Raw genomic sequence first — 22,392 nt, forward strand, 5'->3', positions numbered from 1 at the left:
AGGTGGATTTTTTGTTCTGCACACACAAAAATCCATTCCAAATGATCTATAAAGAGGATTGGAAGTGCATTATCCAACGTGTGCGGAATCACTCAAAGTTGAAGATAGAGAGGCAGATAAAAGGCAGATTGCTTGTTGGGTGTCAGGGAAAGAAGAAAGCAGGGAAAAGGATTAAGATATGGTGGCTGCCAGGAGGAGTGAAAGGAAATAGGAAATAGAAATACAGAGGGAATTGAGTTTTCTCCCCCTCCCAAATTCTTGCAAGTTCCCCACTTGGAGCTGGTAATTTCCCCCCCAAAGCCTTGAAATTATTCAAGATAAAGGGAAGTGATCTTCGATGTGAAGCTCATTATATGTTTGTTTCTAGGTCTTGGTGTCCAGATCGTACACTTTCTCAAGCCAGGAAATACATTGCAGACTCATTGAATGAGAAATATACTGAGCCAGTCATTTTAAATTTAGAAAAAACTTGGGAGGAAAGTGATAGACGAACACCGCTCATCTGCTTCTTATCAATGGGATCTGATCCAACTATCCAGATTGATGCCTTGGCCAGGAAACTTAAACTGGGTACAAATAAATTCATCATAGAAAACTGTTTTGCTAAATATTATATTTCATTTCCTTTGGAAGTCTTCTGAAAAGGTTCTTTCGTAACTGGCATTTTCTTGAGCTTGGTATGACCTTGACGAGTTTGTTTGCCTTACCTTTTTAGTCTTTCTATTGTCATGGATTTAAATCGCAACATAGTCAACTAAAGGCCTTCTTACACAATACATGAAATGTGAGTCAAGTTGCAGGTTCCCCCACACCATCTCACATTTGAGCTGGGATGATGTGGGGGGGTGGTCATTTTTTTCTAGCCAAAGCAGCACAGGATGGAAGGAAGGGAAAGCTGATGCCCCTTCTGGTGCTGTACCATGCTCCAGAGCTTATTCCCCCTTCCACAGTTTTTAAGGTGAGTCCCAAGTCAGATGTGAAATACAGGAATCCCCAACCCGACTCATATCTCACATGTAGGGTAAGAAGACCCTAAGGATAAGTACTACCTCCTCCCCCCCCCCACTCTCAAAGGAAAGAAAAGGAAAAACTACAAGATTAGTTCAGCAGCAGCACACGTAAGTGAGAGTGTAGAATCTGTTTCTTTGGAGGTATCAAGCTAAAAAAAAATCTGAAATATTAGGGATCATTATATTATAATCTGTCCTAAAGCAGTAGTTTGGATAACATAATCACTGAACTTTCTAGAAGTAACATTCAATTCTAAGCTCAGATACTTGGAAGAAAGTTCCATTGAAAGCCATGAAACATATTGAAGCATATTTGTCTGGGACCAAGGTACTCATGCCTATGATTCAGACAGTCTAGTGCTATGGATCAGTAATACTTGCTCCAGCAAGCAGCAAAAGAAAGACTACATGCATCTGAAAAGAAAAGCTGTTTGACTGCTACCTGTCTGGGATGTCCTGCCTGATCCTTTTACTTTCAGTTTTCAGGAACCTGTACTATTGCATGGCTTCTGTATGACTGAAAAGATCCACAGGATGCTGCATAAATAGAATTCAGTCACCCTTGCCCCCTTTACAACTCAATAACTTCATGAAGCAGTACAGTTTCCTGTTAGGAAGGGAGGGGCTTGCTCCTGAAGCAACATAGGGCCAAGCTAGAAGTGACAAATTACACTTGAATGGCAAGTGAACAGACTCACATGTATTCCTCCCTGTTTACGTGCGCTCCACTTGCACTCCACTTGATCACATCATGTGATCAAGTGGAGTGCAAGTGGAGCACAAGAGAACAGGGAAGAATAAATGTGAGTCTGTTCACTTGCCATTCAAGTGTAATTCATCACTTCTAGGTTGGCCCACAGACAGCAACTTCTGCTTATATAGCCTTAGCTTGCCTCAGAACCCTATGGGAGAGAAAGAGAAGGGTTCATTCTTCAAACTTCTCTGTTTCATTTTTTGAAATTGGCTCCATTACTCTGCTGTTAGAATTTTAAACACTGGAGTGCGCACATGCAGACCAGCTGCAGAAATGATTTCCAGAGCTTTCTAGAAGACTGGGAGGGCTCCTCCTCCCCTTGGTGCTTTCCTGCCAAAAATATCATATGACCAGGAGCAGGGGCACTATTCCTTCAGTTCCAAATTCAAATGCCATTCTTCCTCAAAAGATTGCCTGTAACTTGGGCATGTCACATTCTCTCAGCCTGGACAGCTTCACAGGGTTGATGTGTGGATGGGATGGAAAGCTGTAAAATGTTATTGCTACTTTGAATATCCATCAGGGCTGAAAAGTGGGATTTAGATAAACCTTTAAAAGGATGTCATGTTTCTATTCAGAATGGGTGTCCCAGGGAAAGAACTCGACACACAAACTTTCATTGAATTGGCTGCTGTCAGGGCCCCTGCTGCAATCCTGATGGCTTGCAGATTAAATAGCACTTCATCTCTAAGTCAGTCAGTGTAGAGTATAAATGCTGTAAGCTGTTAGCCTATGTAGGAAGCAGAATTCCCCTGCTGCAATTTTCCCTTTAAGCAGCTAATCAAGCTACTCAGGAGGTCATTATGATCCTTTTACCATCCCCTTTAAAGAGCGCATAGCATATGTTTTAACCCCATCCTGGGTTAAAGTATTGGCCAAAGTGTTATAAATTGAGGCCATTGAACATCTCCAATGTACCTTCAGGTACAATAAGACAAAAGCTCAGTGTCACATTTATTTGATATGAGCTTTTGTGAGTTCAGCTTCCTCCTTCAGGTATCTATGTGTTTCACAGCCTATAACTAGTGTATATAATAAGTCTGTTCCTTTATTGTGGGCAAGTGTTTTAGACTGCCTAGTCCATGCTAGGTCTCATAGGTTTTTTAAAAAAAGAGATTCTGTCTCTTAGTGTGACTTTGCACAGAAACTCTGATTTCTTTAGTTCAGACAGACGTCATACAATGCATTCCAATTACATTTTGGCCCTATCAGGCCTGCTTCCAGCAGCAGCACCAGGGTTTTCAGCGCCTGCAGCTGGCCGGTGGGCCGTGTGCGCGTGTGCATGCACACACACACACACACCGGCCTGCATGATGACATCACGTGTGACGTCATCACGGGTGCATGCACACTACCGGCCCGATTGCTGCAGCGGGCAGCTGGAACGGCACGCAGGTGGCCTCCGAGCTCTCCCACTCAGTTGCCCTGCGCCACCACAGATGCCTGCTGCACTCAGCCAGGGGCGTTTGCTGGCAGCGGCAGCAGAGCAGGGTGGAAGGGCTAGGAGGCTGCAGCTCTGTGGCACGTGCTCCCACCCCCGCCCCTCCTCCGGCTCTCCCTCTGGCACCATGCACCCTGAGGCCACCACCAACCTGGCCTCAATGGGCGCGCCAGCCCTGCCTGCTTCACTTCATCATTTGGGTGTGTATCTACTATGTTTTCACTCCTGCTAACAACTTTGGCAGATTTGATAGCTCTTTTTCCTGTTCTATAGCAATAGTCTCAGAGAATCACAAAAGCATGATTCCTGTCAAAAACACTTTATTTCTTGAACTGCTTTAGGTTACACAGTAGGAGGGCACAACAGGGCATGATAGCAGTGTACTACACAAAATAATACAACCCACTTCACCGTTTTTGCCAGCAATTGTGTTTGGGTGATTCTCTGATGTGAAGTGAGTTGTGTTATTTTTGTGTAGTACACTGCTTTCATGCCCTGTTGTGCCTTCCTACTGTGTAATCTAAAGCAGTTAAAGAAATAAAGTGCTTTTGACAGCAATTTTTTGGGGTGATTCTTTAATGTGAAGTGAGCTGTGTTATTTTTGTGAGGTGGAATGCTGGAATGCCCTTTGGTGTGCCCCCCTGCTGTGTAACCTAAAGCTGTTCGAGAAATAAAGTGTTTTTGACAGGAATTGTGTTTTTGTGATTCTCTGATGTTAAGTGAGTTGTGTTATTTTTCTGCGTGGGGGACTGCTGGTGTAATGTGTCATAATGCTTTGCCTACTTGTACTTTGGAAGGGAGAAAATAATTTTTAAAAAACTTTATTTTGTGTTGTTCATGTTTTATTCTTTGTTGTGCAGTTGGTTCCCATCATAGGGAACAATGGGGCTGGCTGGCCAGCCATCTCTGTAGGTGGTGGGGGAATTTGAGGGAGGGTGTCTGTGGTTCAGGTCCTCTTTCACAGGGACCAGCTGGCACTCAGAAGTGTGCCCACCATTGTGGCACCCCTGGGCTGTGCAGAATTGCCCAGGGAAAGAGAGTTTAGAAGTTCCCAGCATAGGGAACAAAGGGAGAGGGCTGGCCTTTGCCAGCCTGTTCCTGGGGTTATGGGTGTGGGGCTGCTGGGGGTGGATTTGGGTCTGTGAGGGGCTAATGTGGGGATTTGGGTCTGTGTGTGGCAGCTGGGGGGGAATTGGGTTTGTGTGGGGCTGTAAGGGGTGGACTTTGGGGGCTGAGAGCACCTACTTGGGGAGGCCATGAAATGGCCCCCCCAAGTGGGAGCAGGCTGAGCCTTGGTGGGGGGTGGGAGGAAAGGTGGGAGAAGGGCCCCTGAGGGTAGGGGGGCATTTTGCATGCAAAATGCCACCCCTGGCAAGACAAGCCTCCCCCAGCTGTAGTAGAGATAAGAGCACCTACTTGTGGTGGCCATGAAATGCCCCCCCCAGTGGGAGCAGGCTGTGCCTTGGTGGGGGGTGGGAGGAAAGGTGGGAGAAGGGCCCCTGAGGGTAGGGGGGCATTTTGCATGCAAAATGCCACCCCTGGCAAGACAAGCCTCCCCCAGCTGTAGTAGAGAAAAGAGCACCTACTTGGGGGGGCCATGAAATACCCCCCAAGTGGGAGCAGGCTGAGCCTTGGTGGGGGGTGGGAGGAAAGGTGGGAGAAGGGCCCCTGAGGGTTGGGGGGCATTTTGCATGCGAAATGCCACCCCTGGCAAAGGAAGCCTGCCTCTTCATTTTTCCCCATAGGAAATAATGAAGAAGAAGATGAGCAGCAGCAAGCTAACAATATGCTCACCCCTTTCTTATGCGAGGATAGGGGGACCTGGTTTGGGGGGCCATAACATGGCCCCCCAAAGTCCAATCGGTCTGAAACTTGGGGGGTTGTTAGAGGGGAGTTAGAGGAAGGTCCCCACAATTTTGGCTTGATTCGGTGGGAAAATGCCTCCCCCAGGCGTCCGGGAAGACAGAGGCATTTTCCCATTGAAAAACCTGAATCAATCCGAATCAATCCGAATTGATTCGGGTTATGGTGATTCGGAAAACCCGAATCGATTCGGATTTCTCCGAATCGGGGTGATTCGGGTTTTTTCAGGTTTGCCAAAACCCGAATCGCAAACCCCTAGTCGCAAGCCTACAGCGACCGTTTCCTGCCCAAACGGTCACATGCCCTATTGGCAAGCAATGGCCCCTTCCCTCAGTTCTCTTCTTGCCGCTGCTAGAAGTGAACATCCGCTTCGACAGCTCCGTGATCGCGTGTTTTTTGTTCTTGGATATTTTGGTACTGATTTGGATTTCAGACTTGGACAACGCACTTTCTAATCGATTTTGATTGATTCTGGACTCGGTGTGTATTGACCCGGCTTGTTTTCTTTTTGACGACACGAAATCGAGCCCCTTCATGGCTTCTAAGGCCCTTTTTAAGCACTGTGCCCAGTGCCAGATGAAGATGACCCATACTGATGGGCATGATATGTGCCTGTTTTGCCTTGGGGAGGGACATAATGTACCAGATGTATTGTCGAAGGCTTTCACGGCCGGAGAACGATGGTTGTTGGGGGTTTTCCGGGCTGTATTGCCGTGGTCTTGGCATTGTAGTTCCTGACGTTTCGCCAGCAGCTGTGGCTGGCATCTTCAGAGGTGTAGCACCAAAAGACAGAGATCTCTCAGTGTCACGGTGTGGAAAAGATGTAGGTCATTTGTATCTACTCAGGAGGGGTGGGGTTGAGCTGAGTCATTCTGTAAGAGTTTCCCAGGGTGTGGAATGCTAATGGCGGGAGGCTTCACTGTATCCTGAGGAGGTTCTTTTGCATATGGCAAAAGCACCAATCCATATGCAAAAGAACCTCCTCAGGATACAGTGAAGCCTCCCGCCATTAGCATTCCACACCCTGGGAAACTCTTACAGAATGACTCAGCTCAACCCCACCCCTCCTGAGTAGATACAAATGACCTACATCTTTTCCACACCGTGACACTGAGAGATCTCTGTCTTTTGGTGCTACACCTCTGAAGATGCCAGCCACAGCTGCTGGCGAAACGTCAGGAACTACAATGCCAAGACCACGGCAATACAGCCCGGAAAACCCCCAACAACCATAATGTACCAGCATGCAAAATCTGCCAAAAATTCACCCATAAAGCGAGACAGGAGAGGTCTCTGTGTTTAAAGGCGTCGCTGTGGCAGAAAGTGTTGGATGGTGAGGAGACTTCGAGACCACCTTCGGTGGCGGGAAAAACTCCGTTGTCCTCCCCAAAGGCTAGCCATAGCTCTACTCCAGCTGAAAGGCATTCTAGAGTGGGCTCGGTGGTGTCTGCTAAGTCGGTATCCACATCTAAGCCGACAAGTAAGGCAGCCTCAAGAGCAGGGTCAGAAGTGGCGAGGTTTCCGAAATCGCCTAGAGATATGGCGTCAAAATCGGATCCGAAAGGGAAGTCGGCGTCCAAATTGGAGCCGAAAGGAAGTTCGGTTCCAACATCGGATCCGAAGGGCAAACAGGGCCCCACATCGGATCCTACTGGCACATCGACTCCGACGTCTGATCCGAAGAGTACTGCGACTCCGAGACCGGGGGCCACGGGGAAGAAGTCGACTGCCAAAAGGGCTTCGGATCCGAGAGCCAGTTTGGAACCGCCGTTGAAGAAGCCGAAGAAGTCTGAGCATCGACATTCTTGGTCACCGCAGCGCCGATCGGCTGATAACATGGTGTTGGTTTCTCCACGCAAGCCTTCACCTCACTTGCATTCCCCAGACCATTCTGTCCCTGATGATGGGGTGCCGGATCCGGGGGCATTTGTTGTTGTCTCTAGTGAACACCGTTCTCCGTCACCAGAACCGAGCCCGACTGCCCTTCGTTGAATCTGATGGCACTCTGTCAGAAAGCCATCTCCCGTGTCTCCTGCATCATCCACTCGGAGTCGACGCCGTTTATCCGAGGAAGAAAGTGCAGGCTTGGAGCGTTCCCTAGCTTCGCAACACCATCATGCCTGCTATATTCCGACCTCATACCATTGTCAGTGGAAAGGTGCACCTTCGGGTTATGATTCCTCGGATCCGAGGCCTTCGACGTCCAGGCAGTGTGGATGGCTACCCCTGCCGTTTCCGACCGATGTTCCGTCAGCCCCTGTTTCTGATGTTGAGGACGTTGAAGTTGAGTGTTCCAAGCTTGGATCCGAATCATTGTCAGAGCCTTCACCAGATGACAACGTGAGCCCGAGTACGAGTTCCCCCTTTGAAGACCTCCGTATCTACGCTGACCAGATGGCCCATATGGCGAAGGCGTTAGAAATTGATATATCTTCTGCGCTGCCTAAAACAAAGGACAAGCTGCTGTGTCGCATTTATGGTGATAACCCAGCTACAGTTGGCTTCCCTATGCTGGAAGGCCTGGAAGAGATAGTGGAGAAAGTGTGGAAGGTGCCCTCAGACCTGCCAGCTACGTCCAAGCGTATTGAGCAGATGTACAAGATCAAGCAAGGCACGTGGCAATCATTGATTAAACTTCCTCCACCATCATCCTTGATAGCTGAGGAGATTCAGCACTGACGGTCTGGTTCCTTCTCGGCCCCTCCAGATAAAGAAGGAAGAAAGATTGACGGCCTGGGCAGACGTCAATACTCCATCTCGGCGTTAGGCCTGTGTATAGCCAATTATCAAATGATCATGGCTGGCTATCAATTATACTTGTGGGAAAAGCTGACATCCTATGTTGCTGATTTACCTGCAGACAAGAAGGCCGTAGTCTCCCTCCTGCAAAATGAGGCCATTCGCCTCTCAAAACAGCAAATGAATGCAGGTAGCCATGCTGCTGATACTGCTGCTCATGGTATGTCTGCTGCAGTGCTCTTAAGAAGGCACTCTTGGCTGAGGTCGACTGCTCTCCCGATGGAGGGGAAACCAAGATAGAGAATTTACCTTTTGAGGGGGATTCCCTGTTTTCCAGCACCACGGATGAGGCGCTGAAGAAGAGAAAAGAGGATAGGCAGACGGCTTGGTCTTTGGGAGTGACCTCAGCTGATAGATCTGCATTTAAACCACGGTATTCGACCAGATACAACCCATACCAGTATCATGGAAGATACCAGCATCGTCCTTACTTTCAGCAGAACCCAGCGGCCCAACGCCACTTCGGTTCTTCACAGCAACCAAGAAAGCGTAGGCCATTCAAGCCCTGTCCATCTCAAGCCCCTGCCCAGCAGAAAGATCCTCAGGGTGCAGGGAGGCAGTTCTGACAGGACGTATCAACCTCGACCCTGAATTTCTCAGACAGGCTGAAGCCTTTCTTGTTTGAATGGGAGTCAATAACATCTGACTCATGGGTCTTAAGAATTGTCAATAATGGTTATGGGTTGGAATTCAATGAACTGCCTGTGTGTATTTCGCCATCATGGGCTGTGAATAATACCTTGGTTGAGCTAGAAGAGGAAATCATCTCTCTGTTGACCAAGGGTGCTGTGGAAGAGGTGGCATATGAGGAGTCGGAGAAAGGCTTCTTTTCTCTGTATTGTCGAAGGCTTTCACGGCCGGAGAACGATGGTTATTGTGGGTTTTTCGGGCTGTATTGCTGTGGTCTTGGCATTGTAGTTCCTGACGTTTCGCCAGCAGCTGTGGCTGGCATCTTCAGAGGTGTAGCACCAAAAGACAGAGATCTCTCAGTGTCACAGTGTGGAAAAGATGTTGGCAGGTCATTTATATCTACTCAGGAGGAGTGGGGTTGAGCTGAGTCATCCTGTAAGAGTTTCCCAGGGTGTGGAATGCTAATGGCAGGAGGCTTCACTGTATCCTGAGGAGGTTCTTTTGCATATGGATTGGGGCTTGATGTGCAAATCTTCTCTGCAGGGCTATTGTCGGGTATAGAGTGTTTTGTTAGCCTGGTGTTTTTCAGAACTGGAAACCATGCTCTGTTCATTCTTAAGGTTTCTTCTTTCCTGTTGAAGTTTTGCTTATGCTTGTGAATTTCAATGGCTTCCCTGTGCAGTCTGACAAAGTAGTTGGAAGTGTTGTCCAGTATTTTGGTGTCCTGGAATAAGATTCTGTGCCCTGTTTGAGTTAGGCTATGTTCAGCCACTGCTGATTTTTCCGGTTGTCCAAGTCTGCAGTGTCTTTCATGTTCTTTTATTCTTGTCTGGATGCTACGCTTTGTGGTCCCGATGTAAACTTGTCCACAGCTGCAGGGTATACGGTATACTCCTGCAGAGGTGAGGGGGTCTCTACTGTCTTTTGCTGATCGGAGCATCTGTTGTATTTTTTGGGTGGGTCTGAATACTGCTTGAAGGTTATGCTTTTTCATAAGCTTTCCCATCTGATCAGTAATTCCTTTGATATATGGCAAAACCAGTTTTCCTGTAGGAGACTGTTTTTCCTTGGTTGTTTGATTCATCCTGGGTTTGATTGCTCTTCGAATTTCATTTCTGGAGTAGCCATTTGCCTGAAGTGCGTGGTTTACATGATTAATTTCCTCATTGAGAAAGTGCGGCTCACATATCCGTCTTGCACGATCCACTAATGTTTTCATTATGCCTCTTTTCTGTCGGGAGTGGTGATTGGAGTTTTTGTGTAAGTACCAATCAGTGTGAGTTGGTTTCCTGTAGACCTTGTGACCTAACTGAAAGTTAGGGATGGGGGTTTACGTCCCATTCTAGATTTAAGGGGACTTAATGTTTTTCTTAAAGTCACAAAATTTAAGATGGTCACATTGTCTGCAGTAATTTCCTTGCTAAAAGAAGGGGTCTGGTTTGCTGTCCTTGACCTAAAGGATGCCTATTTCCATATTGGGATACTTGAAGAACATGGGAAATTTCTAGGGTTCGTTTACAAAAAAAGGGTATTTCGTTATAGGATACTCCCCTTTGGCCTTTCCACAGCACCACAAGTATTTACTAAATGTGTGGTGCTTGTGGTGTCTTTTCTCCGGGAGAATGGCTGTACCATTTTTCCGTACCTTGATGATTGGCTTATCGTGGCAGACTCAGAGTTTAAGCTGTTGCAGGACGTAGAATTAGTAGTAAACACTTGCAAACACTTAGGTCTACTTGTAAATTTTGACAAATCGAAACTGTTGCCAAGTCGTAAAGTATCTTACATTGGTGCTTTGTTAGACTCGATAGGAGCAAAAGCACTGCTACCTCAGGAGAGGGCTAAGTCAATTAAGGGTTTAGTTTCCATGTTCAAGAAAAACTGTTTCCAGTCTGTGCACACAATTCAATGCCTACTGGGTCATATGGCAGCTACTACCTCAATGGTGCCCTTTGCGTGACTGCATATGCATCCGCTTCAAAAATTGGTTTGTGCGAAGGTACAGTGCTCTGCAGCACCCTCCATGTCTCAAGTTCTCAATACCTAGAGTTATACTGTCCTCCCTTGACTGGTGGCTGTTGGATGACAACTTGTTTAGGGGGACCTCATTTGGCTATGTGCACCCTGAGGTTACGGTGACCACAGATGCATCCTTGCAGGGAAGGGGTGCCTATTGTGGTTCTGTCTGTGTGCAAGATGTATGGTCAGAGAGGGAAAGAAACCTACATATTAATGTCCTTGAATTAAGAGCAATACGTTTTGCACTTGAGTCCTTTGCTGCACTTCTCCAGAATCGTCAGGTGCTGGTGCAGATGGACAACACAACTGCCATGTATTACCTAAACCAGCAAGGGGGCACAGCATCTATGATTCTCTGCAAGGAGGCCACTCTCATTTGGCAATGGGTGATTCAGAATGGTGTGATGCTTCGGGCTATACATGTAGCAGGATCAGACAATGCTTGGGCGGATGCCCTCAGCAGAGTACTCATGTTGGACCATGAGTGGGAACTAAACGTAAAGTACATTGGGCTGATCTTTCGGATGTGGGGCCGACTGAGCATAGATGTGTTTGCAACGTCAGCGAACACCAAAACCCAGATATTTTGTTCAAGGGCAGGGAGCGACCCCCTCTCTATTGGGGATGCCTTCCAATTTAGGTGGACCCACAAGTTGCACTATATGTTTCCACCATTCCCATTGATACCAAGGGTGCTATGCAAAATAGAGAACGACAATTCAGATTGCATTCTGGTGGCACCCTTCTGGCTGAGACAGGTGTGGTTTCCAAAGCTGCTGCAGCTGTCCAAACAGGCATATGTGAGTCTGCCTCCCCAAAAGGATCTCCTGGTGAACGGGAATCTGTTTCACCATGAACCCAGGAAATTGCACCTGACTGTTTGGCGGATACGACCCCGCCTGTAGACTATTCTACGCGAGTGAAGGAGGTTTTGTTAAATGCAAGGAAACCCTCCACGAGACAGTCTTACAAGGCCAAGTGGCTTAGGTTTGAGACTTGGGCAGTTTCAAGGAATGTGGTGACTTCTATTTGCCCATTGGGTTTGATTTTTGATTACCTATGTCAGTTGAAGGATCAAGGGCTGAGGGTTACATCCTTAAAAGTACACCTTGTGGCTATTTCTGCATTTCATGAACAGATTGAAGGTCAAACAGTCTTCACACTGCAAGTCTCGACTGTTTCTAAAGGGAATGTTTAATCTGTACTCACCTGTGTCGCCACCAGTGCCTCAGTGGTCTCTGTCTCTAGTGCTGTCTAGGTTGATGCTACCACCCTTTGAACCGTTAGCCACGTGCCCCCTAGACTTATTGTCTTATAAAGTGGCCTTTCTAGTGGCTGTTACATCTGCTAGAAGGGTTAGTGAATTGACAGCATTTCGAACTGACCCTCCATTTCTACGTTTCCATGCTAATAGAGTGGTTCTGAGACCATGCCTTAGATTTCTGCCTAAAGTGGTGTCTGCTTTCCACCTGTCACAGGAGATTACATTGCCTGTATTCTTCCCAAAGGCTTCAACTAAGGGTGAAAAAGTTCTTCAAACATTAGATTTGAGAAGGGCTTTAGCCTTTTATTCAGACAGGACAAAGGGTTTCCGCAATAGTCTCCATCTGTTTGTCTGTTTTGTGGATAAAGACAAAGGTCACAAAGCATCTCCGCAGACAGTATCCCGATAGATAGTGTTGGCCATTAGTAAAGCCTATGCTATGGCCAAGGTGGTCTGTCCATTAGGGATTAAGGCTCATTCCACAGGGTCTCATTATCAGCTTTTCTCAGAGGTGTCCCGCTGGGTAGCATTTGCAAAGCAGCAACGTGGTCATCTGCGGAAACATTCGTAAAGCATTATGCTATGGATGTTAACGTAGAGCAGGATGTTACAGTAGCAAGGGCTGTCCTTCACTCCTTGTTTTCATAAGAATGCACTAAAACGTTTTTTCTTCCATTACTGGGGAATGGTACTTTGTGGTAATGTGCCTTATTGAACTTGGTTACTTGCCTTGTCATTATTGTTACAGATGGTTATTATGTTTAAAGTGGTTTTTCTGCATAATAAAATAGAGTTGGACTTCACCCCACCTCCTTATTGTCTGAAGCTTGGTACTCTCCCATGTGTGGAAGCACAGAAGAACGACGATGAAAACAGGGTTGACATACCTGTAACTTTTGTTCATCGAGTTCTTCTGTGCTAACACACATCCCTCCCTCCTGCCCTGCTGTGAATTCAAACCAAAAAAAAAACGTACCTTGAATGTTAGGTAGCGGCGGCAAGGGAGAACTGAGGGAAGGGGCCGTTGCTCGCCGATAGGGCATGTGACCGTTTGGGCGGGAAACGGTCACTGTAGGCTCGCGGCCAATGGCCCCTTCGGAGCTCAAAAAGCGGTGAAGAATTTTCTGGCGGCTGGCCTGCACCTGCGCAGTCCCCATGTGTGTTGGCACAGAACTCGATGAACAAAAGTTACAGGTATATCAACCCTGTTTTCTGGGGAGTCTCATTCAGTAGAATAGAGAGAGCTGAGGTAATAGGGCCCTTCTTCCTGGTCATGTGATGGTATTGGCAAGAAAGCACCAAGAGGAGGAGGGGTTCTCCTAGTCTTCTCAAAAGCTCTGGAAATCTCCATGGCTGGTCTGCACTTGTGCAGTTCCAATGTATGACTGTACAGAAGATCACTTGATAAACAACAGTTACTGGTAAGTGCAATCCTGCTTTGTTTTAAAAGGACCCCCTTCCTTTTCCTTTAAAATTCTAATAGCAAGGCATGAGAGCTGATTCCAAGACCCAGGTTCAAATCTCTGTTCTGCTATGGAATTTTTCTGGGTGAGCTTGGGCCAGTCATACTCTCTCAGCCTAATCTACCTCATAAGGCTATTGTGAGGATAAAATGGAAGGACAGGAGAATGATATAAACCACTTTGGGTCCCCATTGAGGAGAAAGGCAGGGAATAAATTAAGTGAGCAAGCAAGCGAATAAACAAACAAAAAACAAATAATGGAATAAATATTGAAACCAAGTGGAGGTTGAAGGATTAAACCTCCTGTCCATCTCCTGCACAGTGCAAGGCTAATGAAAATCTCTTTCCGTGATCAGCAGCAGTGTTATGCATAAGTGCCATACTGGATAATTTTCAAGCAGCAGATATTACCTCTAGTCTTTCATTTAATGAGTTGTTGGAATCCCAAGAATTTCATACTGGAAACAAAGTAAAAAGAATTAAGTTCATTGAATGGGATCCAGTGTACTGCCAGTAGAGAGGGATTTCTCCATTCCTACTGCAGCCCAATGTGCCCTTCAAAATTCTGCTCTTGCGGTTCAACAAAAAGTCAGGCACAACATGGGATGATGGCAAAGTGGGAATATGCAGTGGGAAAGAGTAATTAGTGAAAATCACCTTCCACTAACAATGGTTTCATCTGAATTATTTTAGTGCTGCTTTGTAGATTGTATATTTAAATATTTATATTGTATTTATTATGTATTAACTGAAATGTAATCTGCCCTGAGCCTTCCAATGTGGGGAGGGCGGAATAGAAATAAATAAATAAATAAATTGTCATCACATCACTATATTGGCACTTCTGGATCCAACCTATTAAGAGTAAAATAAAGGTACATTTCATTATTGGGCAGAAAACATTACAACAACCAAGAATAAAATTAATGTAATGGATAAATCAGTGAAATATAACACTGACATAACCCTAAAAAATGCTAATAACAAATATAGGTTTTTTTCTTCAATGGCTAAATCAAATCACAGAATTGAAAAACTGAATTAACAAAGAAAACTCTCCTCATCCTTTTCAAAAGTTACTTGCAACCGAGGCAGCTGATGTTCCTGTCCTTATTGCCCTTGTATCATTTCATTTTTTTTATAGAAAACAGAGCTATCTCTATGGGTCAGGGACAAGAAGTTCATGCACGCAAACTAATACAGATGTCGATGGTGCAGGTACATATATAATCTTGGAGAATTTTTTTAAAAAAATCTTTCTCATTCTTATCCTTGCACTTATAGATATTTCTCCAGTTATTCAGAGTTTGCTTTCTCTCGTAAAAAATGTCCTCTATTTAAACAAATGAAAGATATATAACATTATGACTAATTTCATCTTTAAGTGATAACTTACTCTCAAGTATTATTGAAGAATAGCTGTAAAATCATCACACCTAAGACATATATTTGGAAGTACCACAGATCTGAACAGACCTTATAAACCCTAATGGCTATTAATCTTAAGCATTGATGCTTGAAACAAAGTAATTTTCATGGAACCCAGTCAATTTGACTTCTTTCTAAGTGATGTTTATAGGAGATTACTGTGACTTTCCTGGGAAGTTACTATGACTTTGCCTCTCAGTTACTTTCTGCATTTCGTATTTCAACATGCAAACTAAAAAAGAAGGTAACATTTGCTTACTCTGAGCAGCAACATTCTCTATTGGTTTCTTTAGAAATGTGTATTTCAGGAAACTGAAGCCTTGAAGAACTGCCCTGCTATAATTTTTATAACCACCACAAGATGGCAGTACCACTTTACTTAGTTGTAGAAAGCCTTCCACAATATATCTACTTTACTTATTCAGTGGAAGTAGCCTTGCTGTTGCATTTCTACACAAATCCATATTTATTAATGGCCAATATAGGAAAAAAAGTTAAAAAGCCATAAGAGAGGACTACTACATTAAATTAGTTTAGCTTGCCCCAAATGAAATTTTCATATAAAGCTGTAGTTATTAAATTGCATTGTACTGGAAGGTACATACAATGTTTAATCAATTATTGTTGGCTACAGGGTGGCTGGGTGCTACTTCAAAACTGCCATCTAGGTCTAGAGTTCATGGAAGAGCTTTTGGAAACATTGCTTACTGCAGATATCCCTGATGACAGCTTCCGCGTTTGGATAACCACTGAACCACATGATAAGTTTCCAATTACTTTGCTGCAGGTTAGACCTAGTATATTCATGTGAATTTAGACAAAATAAAAGGCAATGCTAAGAAGCAAAAATATTACCTGCATTGAAATGGAAGCCGTTGGAAAAACCTATGAACCCTTTCCTCATATGAGAAACAACACAGTATGATTTGTCTAATGAATGAGAAAATAGTTTTTTATTCCAGAAGAAAACAGACTTCCTATAGAAAGGTTCTTCTGTGGTTAGGCTTGGTATTTTCCCTACTTGCTTTTGGTTTGCCCTATCACTCCCCTGATTGTTGATCAGTGGCTGCTGATGGATACCAACATTTTGGTAGCAATTCAAGCCATCACTGTCTTAGGATGGAGCCATAGATAGTAGGTTTGTAGGTAAGGATTCAGTTGGGTGACGTTGGTTTAGAGGTATAGGAAGCATGGAATAAATTTCTCCCAAAAAGAGGTATTGCCTTGCTAGGCTCCTTAATTCTAACCGAACAGTGCAAGGCTCTGTTATGTGGTGAAGACGGAAAGGAAGGCTGCAAATGCTAAGAGGCATCACAAATTCCACAAATTAAGTCCAAAAATATTCCAGGGCTGAGCCTTGGGAAGCGGAGCATTAAGGAAGAGTTCTGATGTTGGAAAGGGGGGTGTTTATAAATTAGAAGGGAACAAAAGTAAGTAGAAAGACACTTAAAAAACTATTAACAAATTTCTTTAGGTTGGGGTTCCAAAAATTGGGAGGACAAGGGGAAAAGGAATTTTTCCAAAAGTTACAAAGTAACCTAAGAGAAAATGCTGGGCATGCATTTAAATAAATGTGTTTCATCTTATATAATCATGGCAACAATGACCTGATATTCAATTGTAAGCTCAGAAAATTAAACACTTCACATCAGAACAAATATAATGGCCTCTTATGTTTCTGTACGTGATATGATAGCATTTCATATACATAGCCACAATGAACTCTGTCTTTAGAAACTGCATGAGTTTTAGGTATGCCTTTTTTGGAGTCAAATCCAATAAATGTTTTTATTTTTTATATGACAGACTTCAATAAAATTCACTAATGAGCCACCACAAGGTGTCCGTGCTGGTTTGAAAAGAACATTTTCTGGCATTAATCAAGATTTGCTGGATGTCAGCAATATGCCTATGTGGAAGCCCCTTCTTTATACTGTAGCATTCCTGCACTCCACTGTTCAGGTATTACATAGATACTGTGCATTTCACTGTATATAAATAAGAATATATGAAGAATAACCCTGGTTACTTACTATGGCACACAAGCTTTGTATATCTAGTGCTTACTCTGAAGGCTTCATAATGCACAGTTCTTTTCAAATTCTTCCGTATTTGGCATTGAAAGGTTAGCAGTAACCTATTACTATTACTGCTGCTAGAAGTGCTAATAGTTCTGTTTTTCCTTTTCTTTTTCCTTTCTCATTATTGAGAAATCATAGCAATTTATCAAATATAAAAAATAATATTGGAAAAATACAATTTTTTGCCTTGCGCTATGCTTGCATAAGTTTGGCTCCAAAGGGCGTATTGCATGAGTTAAAAGCACTTCTGCTCATTTAAAGGAGTGGGTCACTTTGTGCCTCAGCTGTACTCCCCCGTGCCACGTCCCACTGCTTTCCTGAGGGGTCCTGCAATCCCCAGAAATAACATTTTGGCAGCAGCTTGCTATAGGAAGGAGGAGTGGGTAAACCATGTTCTGAGAGCAGAAATCCACTTGCAGATACTGCCTATAGTTTGGGTAGATGTTGTAAGCCAGAAAATTAGTAAACTAAATTGAAAATAATATAGCTTCCCTGTATCTCTGTTATGAATGGACATCACCAATTTAAATGACAACATCTGACAAGGAATTTTCACTAGAGAAAATGTTATCATTTATTTCTGGTAGTCAGAAACACTGTGTGCAGAGGAGTAAAGGTGTGTTACTACCTTCCCACTGCATATTAAACATGACCAGTCATAATATGTTCCTATTTATTTGAACATATATTGAGATGCATAAAAGAAAATGAATGAACATACCTTAGGAAGAGAGGAGATAAACAGATTGCTTGCTGTTAAATTTATATATATAATAATGTTTCTCCTAAAGCTGGAGTAGTATTGTGTATATGTTCCAGTTAATATATGATTTAGCATTAAAAATAGTCAGCAAAAATGCAACTTGTTGCTCTGAAAGAGAAATTTGAAGTTTTTGCCATAACTCAGATGCACATTTTGGTTTAATATCTATTGCATGCCCCTGGGCAAACAGCCCATGCATTCTGTATTTCGCTGTGGATCACCTATGCGTCAGATTCATGTTACAAACCTGTACAATTGCTGGTGTCTGAACTGGATGTTGAATAGCCACACCATACTATTTCTCATTCTCAAGATGCACTGTGTCCTAGCCCAGACCCCAGGATCCTTCCATTTGCTTCCAGTTGCATTAGAGTTTCACAAGGTACATAAACAGAGGAGTATATAATTAACACATGCCAAGAAATAGTTTTCTGCGCTCCATCAATGGCATGGGCAAATTTACATTAAAATGTTTTGATTGTCAAAATAGTCTTAATTGGAAATATTTGTAATAAAAATGGCTTAAGAAAATACCATAATTAATTTAAAAGCAATGTTAATAAACAAATATATCAAAAGAAATAATCTACTTGTTTTGTATTTTTTTTAAAGGAAAGGCGCAAATTTGGCCCTTTGGGATGGAATATTCCCTATGAATTCAACTCAGCAGACTTCACAGCAAGTGTTCAGTTTATACAGAATCACCTGGATGAATGTGACATTAAGAAAGTTAGTAGCCGTATACTATATTGTTCCCTAAGTGCATTGCTATGATAGTTAATTCATTTCTAACATCTGCATATATATCTAATAAAGAAATAATTCAGTTAAACAGTTTCTGTCTGTCGGCCAGCTGTTTAATTGCCAAAATCAGCCATCATTATCTCATATTTAATCAATTGTGCATTTATATGTTCCCAGGCACAATTATGCACAGTGTAAGATACAGAGAATGACCCACCATTCCCAGTGTATGTAGATGTAGGTATAGGACAGAATCCATACAGAATGTATTGTTTACAGAACAATGAAGTACAGTTTATATTTGGGGTTGCGAAAATGTTCATTTGGGGGCATGTTGCATTTGATTCATAAGCAATTGATAGTTTATAACCATACTGACAAATGGTTGTATTGTCGAAGGCTTTCACGGCCGGAGAACGATGGTTGTTGGGGGTTTTCCGGGCTGTATTGCCGTGGTCTTGGCATTGTAGTTCCTGACGTTTCGCCAGCAGCTGTGGCTGGCATCTTCAGAGGTGTAGCACCAAAAGACAGAGATCTCTCAGTGTCACAGTGTGGAAAAGATGTAGGTCATTTGTATCTACTCAGGAGGGGTGGGGTTGAGCTGAGTCATTCTGTAAGAGTTTCCCAGGGTGTGGAATGCTAATGGCGGGAGACCCTCCTCAGGATACAGTGAAGCCTCCCGCCATTAGCATTCCACACCCTGGGAAACTCTTACAGAATGACTCAGCTCAACCCCACCCCTCCTGAGTAGATACAAATGACCTACATCTTTTCCACACTGTGACACTGAGAGATCTCTGTCTTTTGGTGCTACACCTCTGAAGATGCCAGCCACAGCTGCTGGCGAAACGTCAGGAACTACAATGCCAAGACCACGGCAATACAGCCCGGAAAACCCCCAACAACCATTGACAAATGGTTGTTGTGGATTTTCTGGGCTGTATAGCCGTGGTCTTGGCATTGTAGTTCCTGACGTTTTGCCAGCAGCTGTGACTGGCATCTTCAGCGATGTAGCACCAAAAGACATGCCTTCATTATTCATTTCCAGCTACCTGGGATGATGAAAAGCTAGTAACAACTGATTTTCATAATCTTGCCTCCATTTCTCAAAATCACAACATGGTATTTTTACCTATCAGTTGGAGGAATTTCTTAGAGCAACATTTCCTAGTTTAATTTGGTTATCTTTCTTGCTTACCATTTACATCCCCGAGGCCATAGTAAAGGGTTAAAGAGGTCCACAAATGATTTCTGAAACACGTTGAGGGGATCTCTGCATAAAATGGATTATAATTGTATACGTACAGTGCAATCCTTTTCTGAGAGTAAGCCACATTACACAGGCTTGAGTAGGATTCTAAATAGACCTGCTTAGGATTGTCCTCTGAGAATTCTTTTATTTACCATTTTTTCTCTAGGGAATATCTTGGAGTACAGTCCGATACATGATTGGAGAGGTGCAATATGGAGGCAGGGTTACTGATGACTATGATAAGCGTCTTCTTAATTGCTTTGCTAGGGTAAGAAAATATGATGAAACTTAGAAAGAAAACCTGTTTCAACTGAAAAATCAAACATTTCCAGTTGGAGTAAACTACAGAATACCGTCAAAATTTACTGTTGGACCCCATGGAACATTTCTACTCACACAAGAGCTCTTTCACAAACAGGAGAAAGTTATTGCAAGTAGCCCTTGTGCTAAGTCAACTTGACTGTATCCAGTCTTGCATTTCCAGTTGTGCAAGATATAGCATGAGGTATATTGCAGTGCTCCCAAGCCCCAATAATGATGCTCTTTTAAAAAAAATATTTTTATTAACATTTTAAAATCAGTGAACAGAGTTAACAAAGAACAACAAAGTAATAGTTAACTATATACAATTATGTACAGGAATACTTAATCGCGATTGGTTATAGCTTTGAACAAGAAACAAGGATAACAGATAATAGTCAATAAGTCAGCTTTGTTAAGGTTCAAATAACTAGATCTTCATTGGGAGCTATTACTTCAGTCTTGAGTAACAAAAAGTAAATGTTTGGGAGGGTGCTGATCTGTGATAGAAATAAATTCAATAAATGGTTGCCATTTTGCCATAAAATCAGTTTCCCTTGGGTAATGTTCAGTTTGATATATTTTATCATATATTTTTTCTTGTACATAGTGATCCCAAATTTTTTCTAACCATTTATCTTTTGTGGGGATTATTTTGGATTTCCAATATAAAGCCAGCAAGTTCTTTGCCACAACCAAGAGATTGCCAATGAGGTCTTTTCTGATTTGTGGGATTTAAATTGTATCCCATAAATTAAAAAAAAAAGATCTTCGGGTCTAAAGGAATTTTATAGCCTGTTATTTCTTTAATATAATCTAAAATTTCATTCCAAAAAGACTCTATCTTAGGGCATCCCCACCAGCAATGTTTGAACGTTCCTATTTCACCGCACTCCTTCCAACACTTCTTTGTTTGATTATAAGTGAAAGTTTTCTTGGCATTAAATGCCACCTGTGAATTATTTTGTAATTTTGAATTCGAGATGTAATCGTTTTAGTGTTTAATATATTTGAAGTCCAAATTTCCCCCCATTGTTCTTGTGTTAAATCTATGTTGCAATCTGAGTTCCAGTTTGTTTGACATTTTAAAGTGTCAATTGGGTTAAGGGATAATAGGATGTTGTAAATTTTAGAGATTAAACCTTTTTGTTTAAATGATTTGGTGTCTAGTAAAAGTTCAAATTCAGTCAGGTTTTGTTTGAATATTTCCTGTATTTTCAGTTGTTGTAGCATGCTGGAATGTTGAAAGTAAGTGAACCAGTGGATCTTATGTTTTGTTTTCTGTTCAATTTCTGTTTTGTTTATGATTCCTTGTTTTGTTGTTATATCTATAATGCAGGTCACATTTGACTGAAGCCATATGCTTTTGAAGGTTTTAGTTTGCCCTGGCGGGAACCATTGTTGTTCTATAAAGGAAGAAAATCTTGAAACTTGTGGCAGAAGTTTGAGTCTGGTGTGGTCCCAAACATTGATTATTGACTCTAAGAAGGGGTTATTTATTTTATGGGTCCAGTCCTTTTTTTTGTTCCAAAACAGATTTTGAATGTTGCTGTATTCACTTTCTGGTTCCAAGATAGTAATCCAATCAATTTTGTTTGCTGTAGTTAAAATTTCTATTGTATTGGACAGCCTGATGGCTGTCTGGTAAAGTTCTAGGTCAGGGTATTTAAAGCCTCCTTGTTGTTTTCTTAGTTTAAGAACTTTAAAGGCAATTCTTGGGTGTTTCTTTTCACATAGAAATTGGTTTAGTATATTTTGCCATGATTTAATTGTCTTTTGTGGAATTGCCACTGGTATTGCTCTTAAGAAAAAGAGTAATTTTGGTAGGGCGAATGATTTAACCAAATGGTAACGTTCAAACCATGAGTGGGCAATATTCCCCCATTTATGTAAGTCTGCTTTGATTTGGTTGATTGCTTTAATATGATTTTGATCTATTAGGTGTTTAAGATCATTTGAAATGGTTATTCCTAGATATGACATTTGCTTATTATGATATTGGCTGATTTGTTTGATGTTTGTTATAGTGTTTGGGTTGACAAATATTGGAAAGAGCTGTGATTTTAATTGATTAACTGTAAGACCTGAAGTTGAGCCGAATTCCATTAATTTGTTTTGGAGTAAGTATAAAGAAGTTATAGGATCTGTAATATAAGCAATCATATCATCTGCAAAAAGACGGGCAGCCCAATCCTAAGAGGGGTGGGGAAAGTGAATAGGAACCGAACTAAGGCTTGCGATGGCGCGTCTGGGCCTTACGCCCGCGTAAGTGGCCCTCCGCCCGTGCTGGGACGTGGCGCTGGCCCACCGGTGGGCCGGCACTGGCGCAAGCCACAGGCGACCATGGCCGCCCCTGGCCGCCTCAGAGGCAGGTGCCCCGAAAACCACATGTGACCAGGTGTTTGTTATGAGCAGCTCATTACCTCCCGTAAAGGTAAAGGCTTGCCAAGGCCGAGTGCATCCTTGCCAGACTGTCATGCATCAGCTGGTCGCTGCTGCCCTCGACTATGTGCATCCTTCCGGATGGCGGATTGTGGGGCTTGCCTCGCCAGTGGAACGAGGCAAAGCCCACATGTGTCTT

The 22,392-nt window shown here is 43.1% G+C and overlaps 1 protein-coding gene across 1 annotated transcript in view; it reads left to right on the forward strand.

Annotated features, from left to right (window-relative positions):
- The window catches only part of DNAH8 (dynein axonemal heavy chain 8), a 406,563-nt gene that overhangs the window by 347,838 nt on the left and 36,333 nt on the right, over positions 1-22,392 (forward strand). The window contains exons 78-83 of the mRNA XM_054978191.1: positions 368-570; positions 14,388-14,461; positions 15,306-15,458; positions 16,478-16,633; positions 18,128-18,244; positions 19,678-19,779. Coding sequence (XP_054834166.1) covers positions 368-570; positions 14,388-14,461; positions 15,306-15,458; positions 16,478-16,633; positions 18,128-18,244; positions 19,678-19,779 — 805 coding nt within the window. The remainder of the gene's footprint in view (positions 1-367; positions 571-14,387; positions 14,462-15,305; positions 15,459-16,477; positions 16,634-18,127; positions 18,245-19,677; positions 19,780-22,392) is intronic.

The sequence above is a fragment of the Eublepharis macularius genome, chromosome 1, assembly GCF_028583425.1.
Source record: "Eublepharis macularius isolate TG4126 chromosome 1, MPM_Emac_v1.0, whole genome shotgun sequence".
Lineage (NCBI taxonomy): Eukaryota > Metazoa > Chordata > Lepidosauria > Squamata > Eublepharidae > Eublepharis > Eublepharis macularius.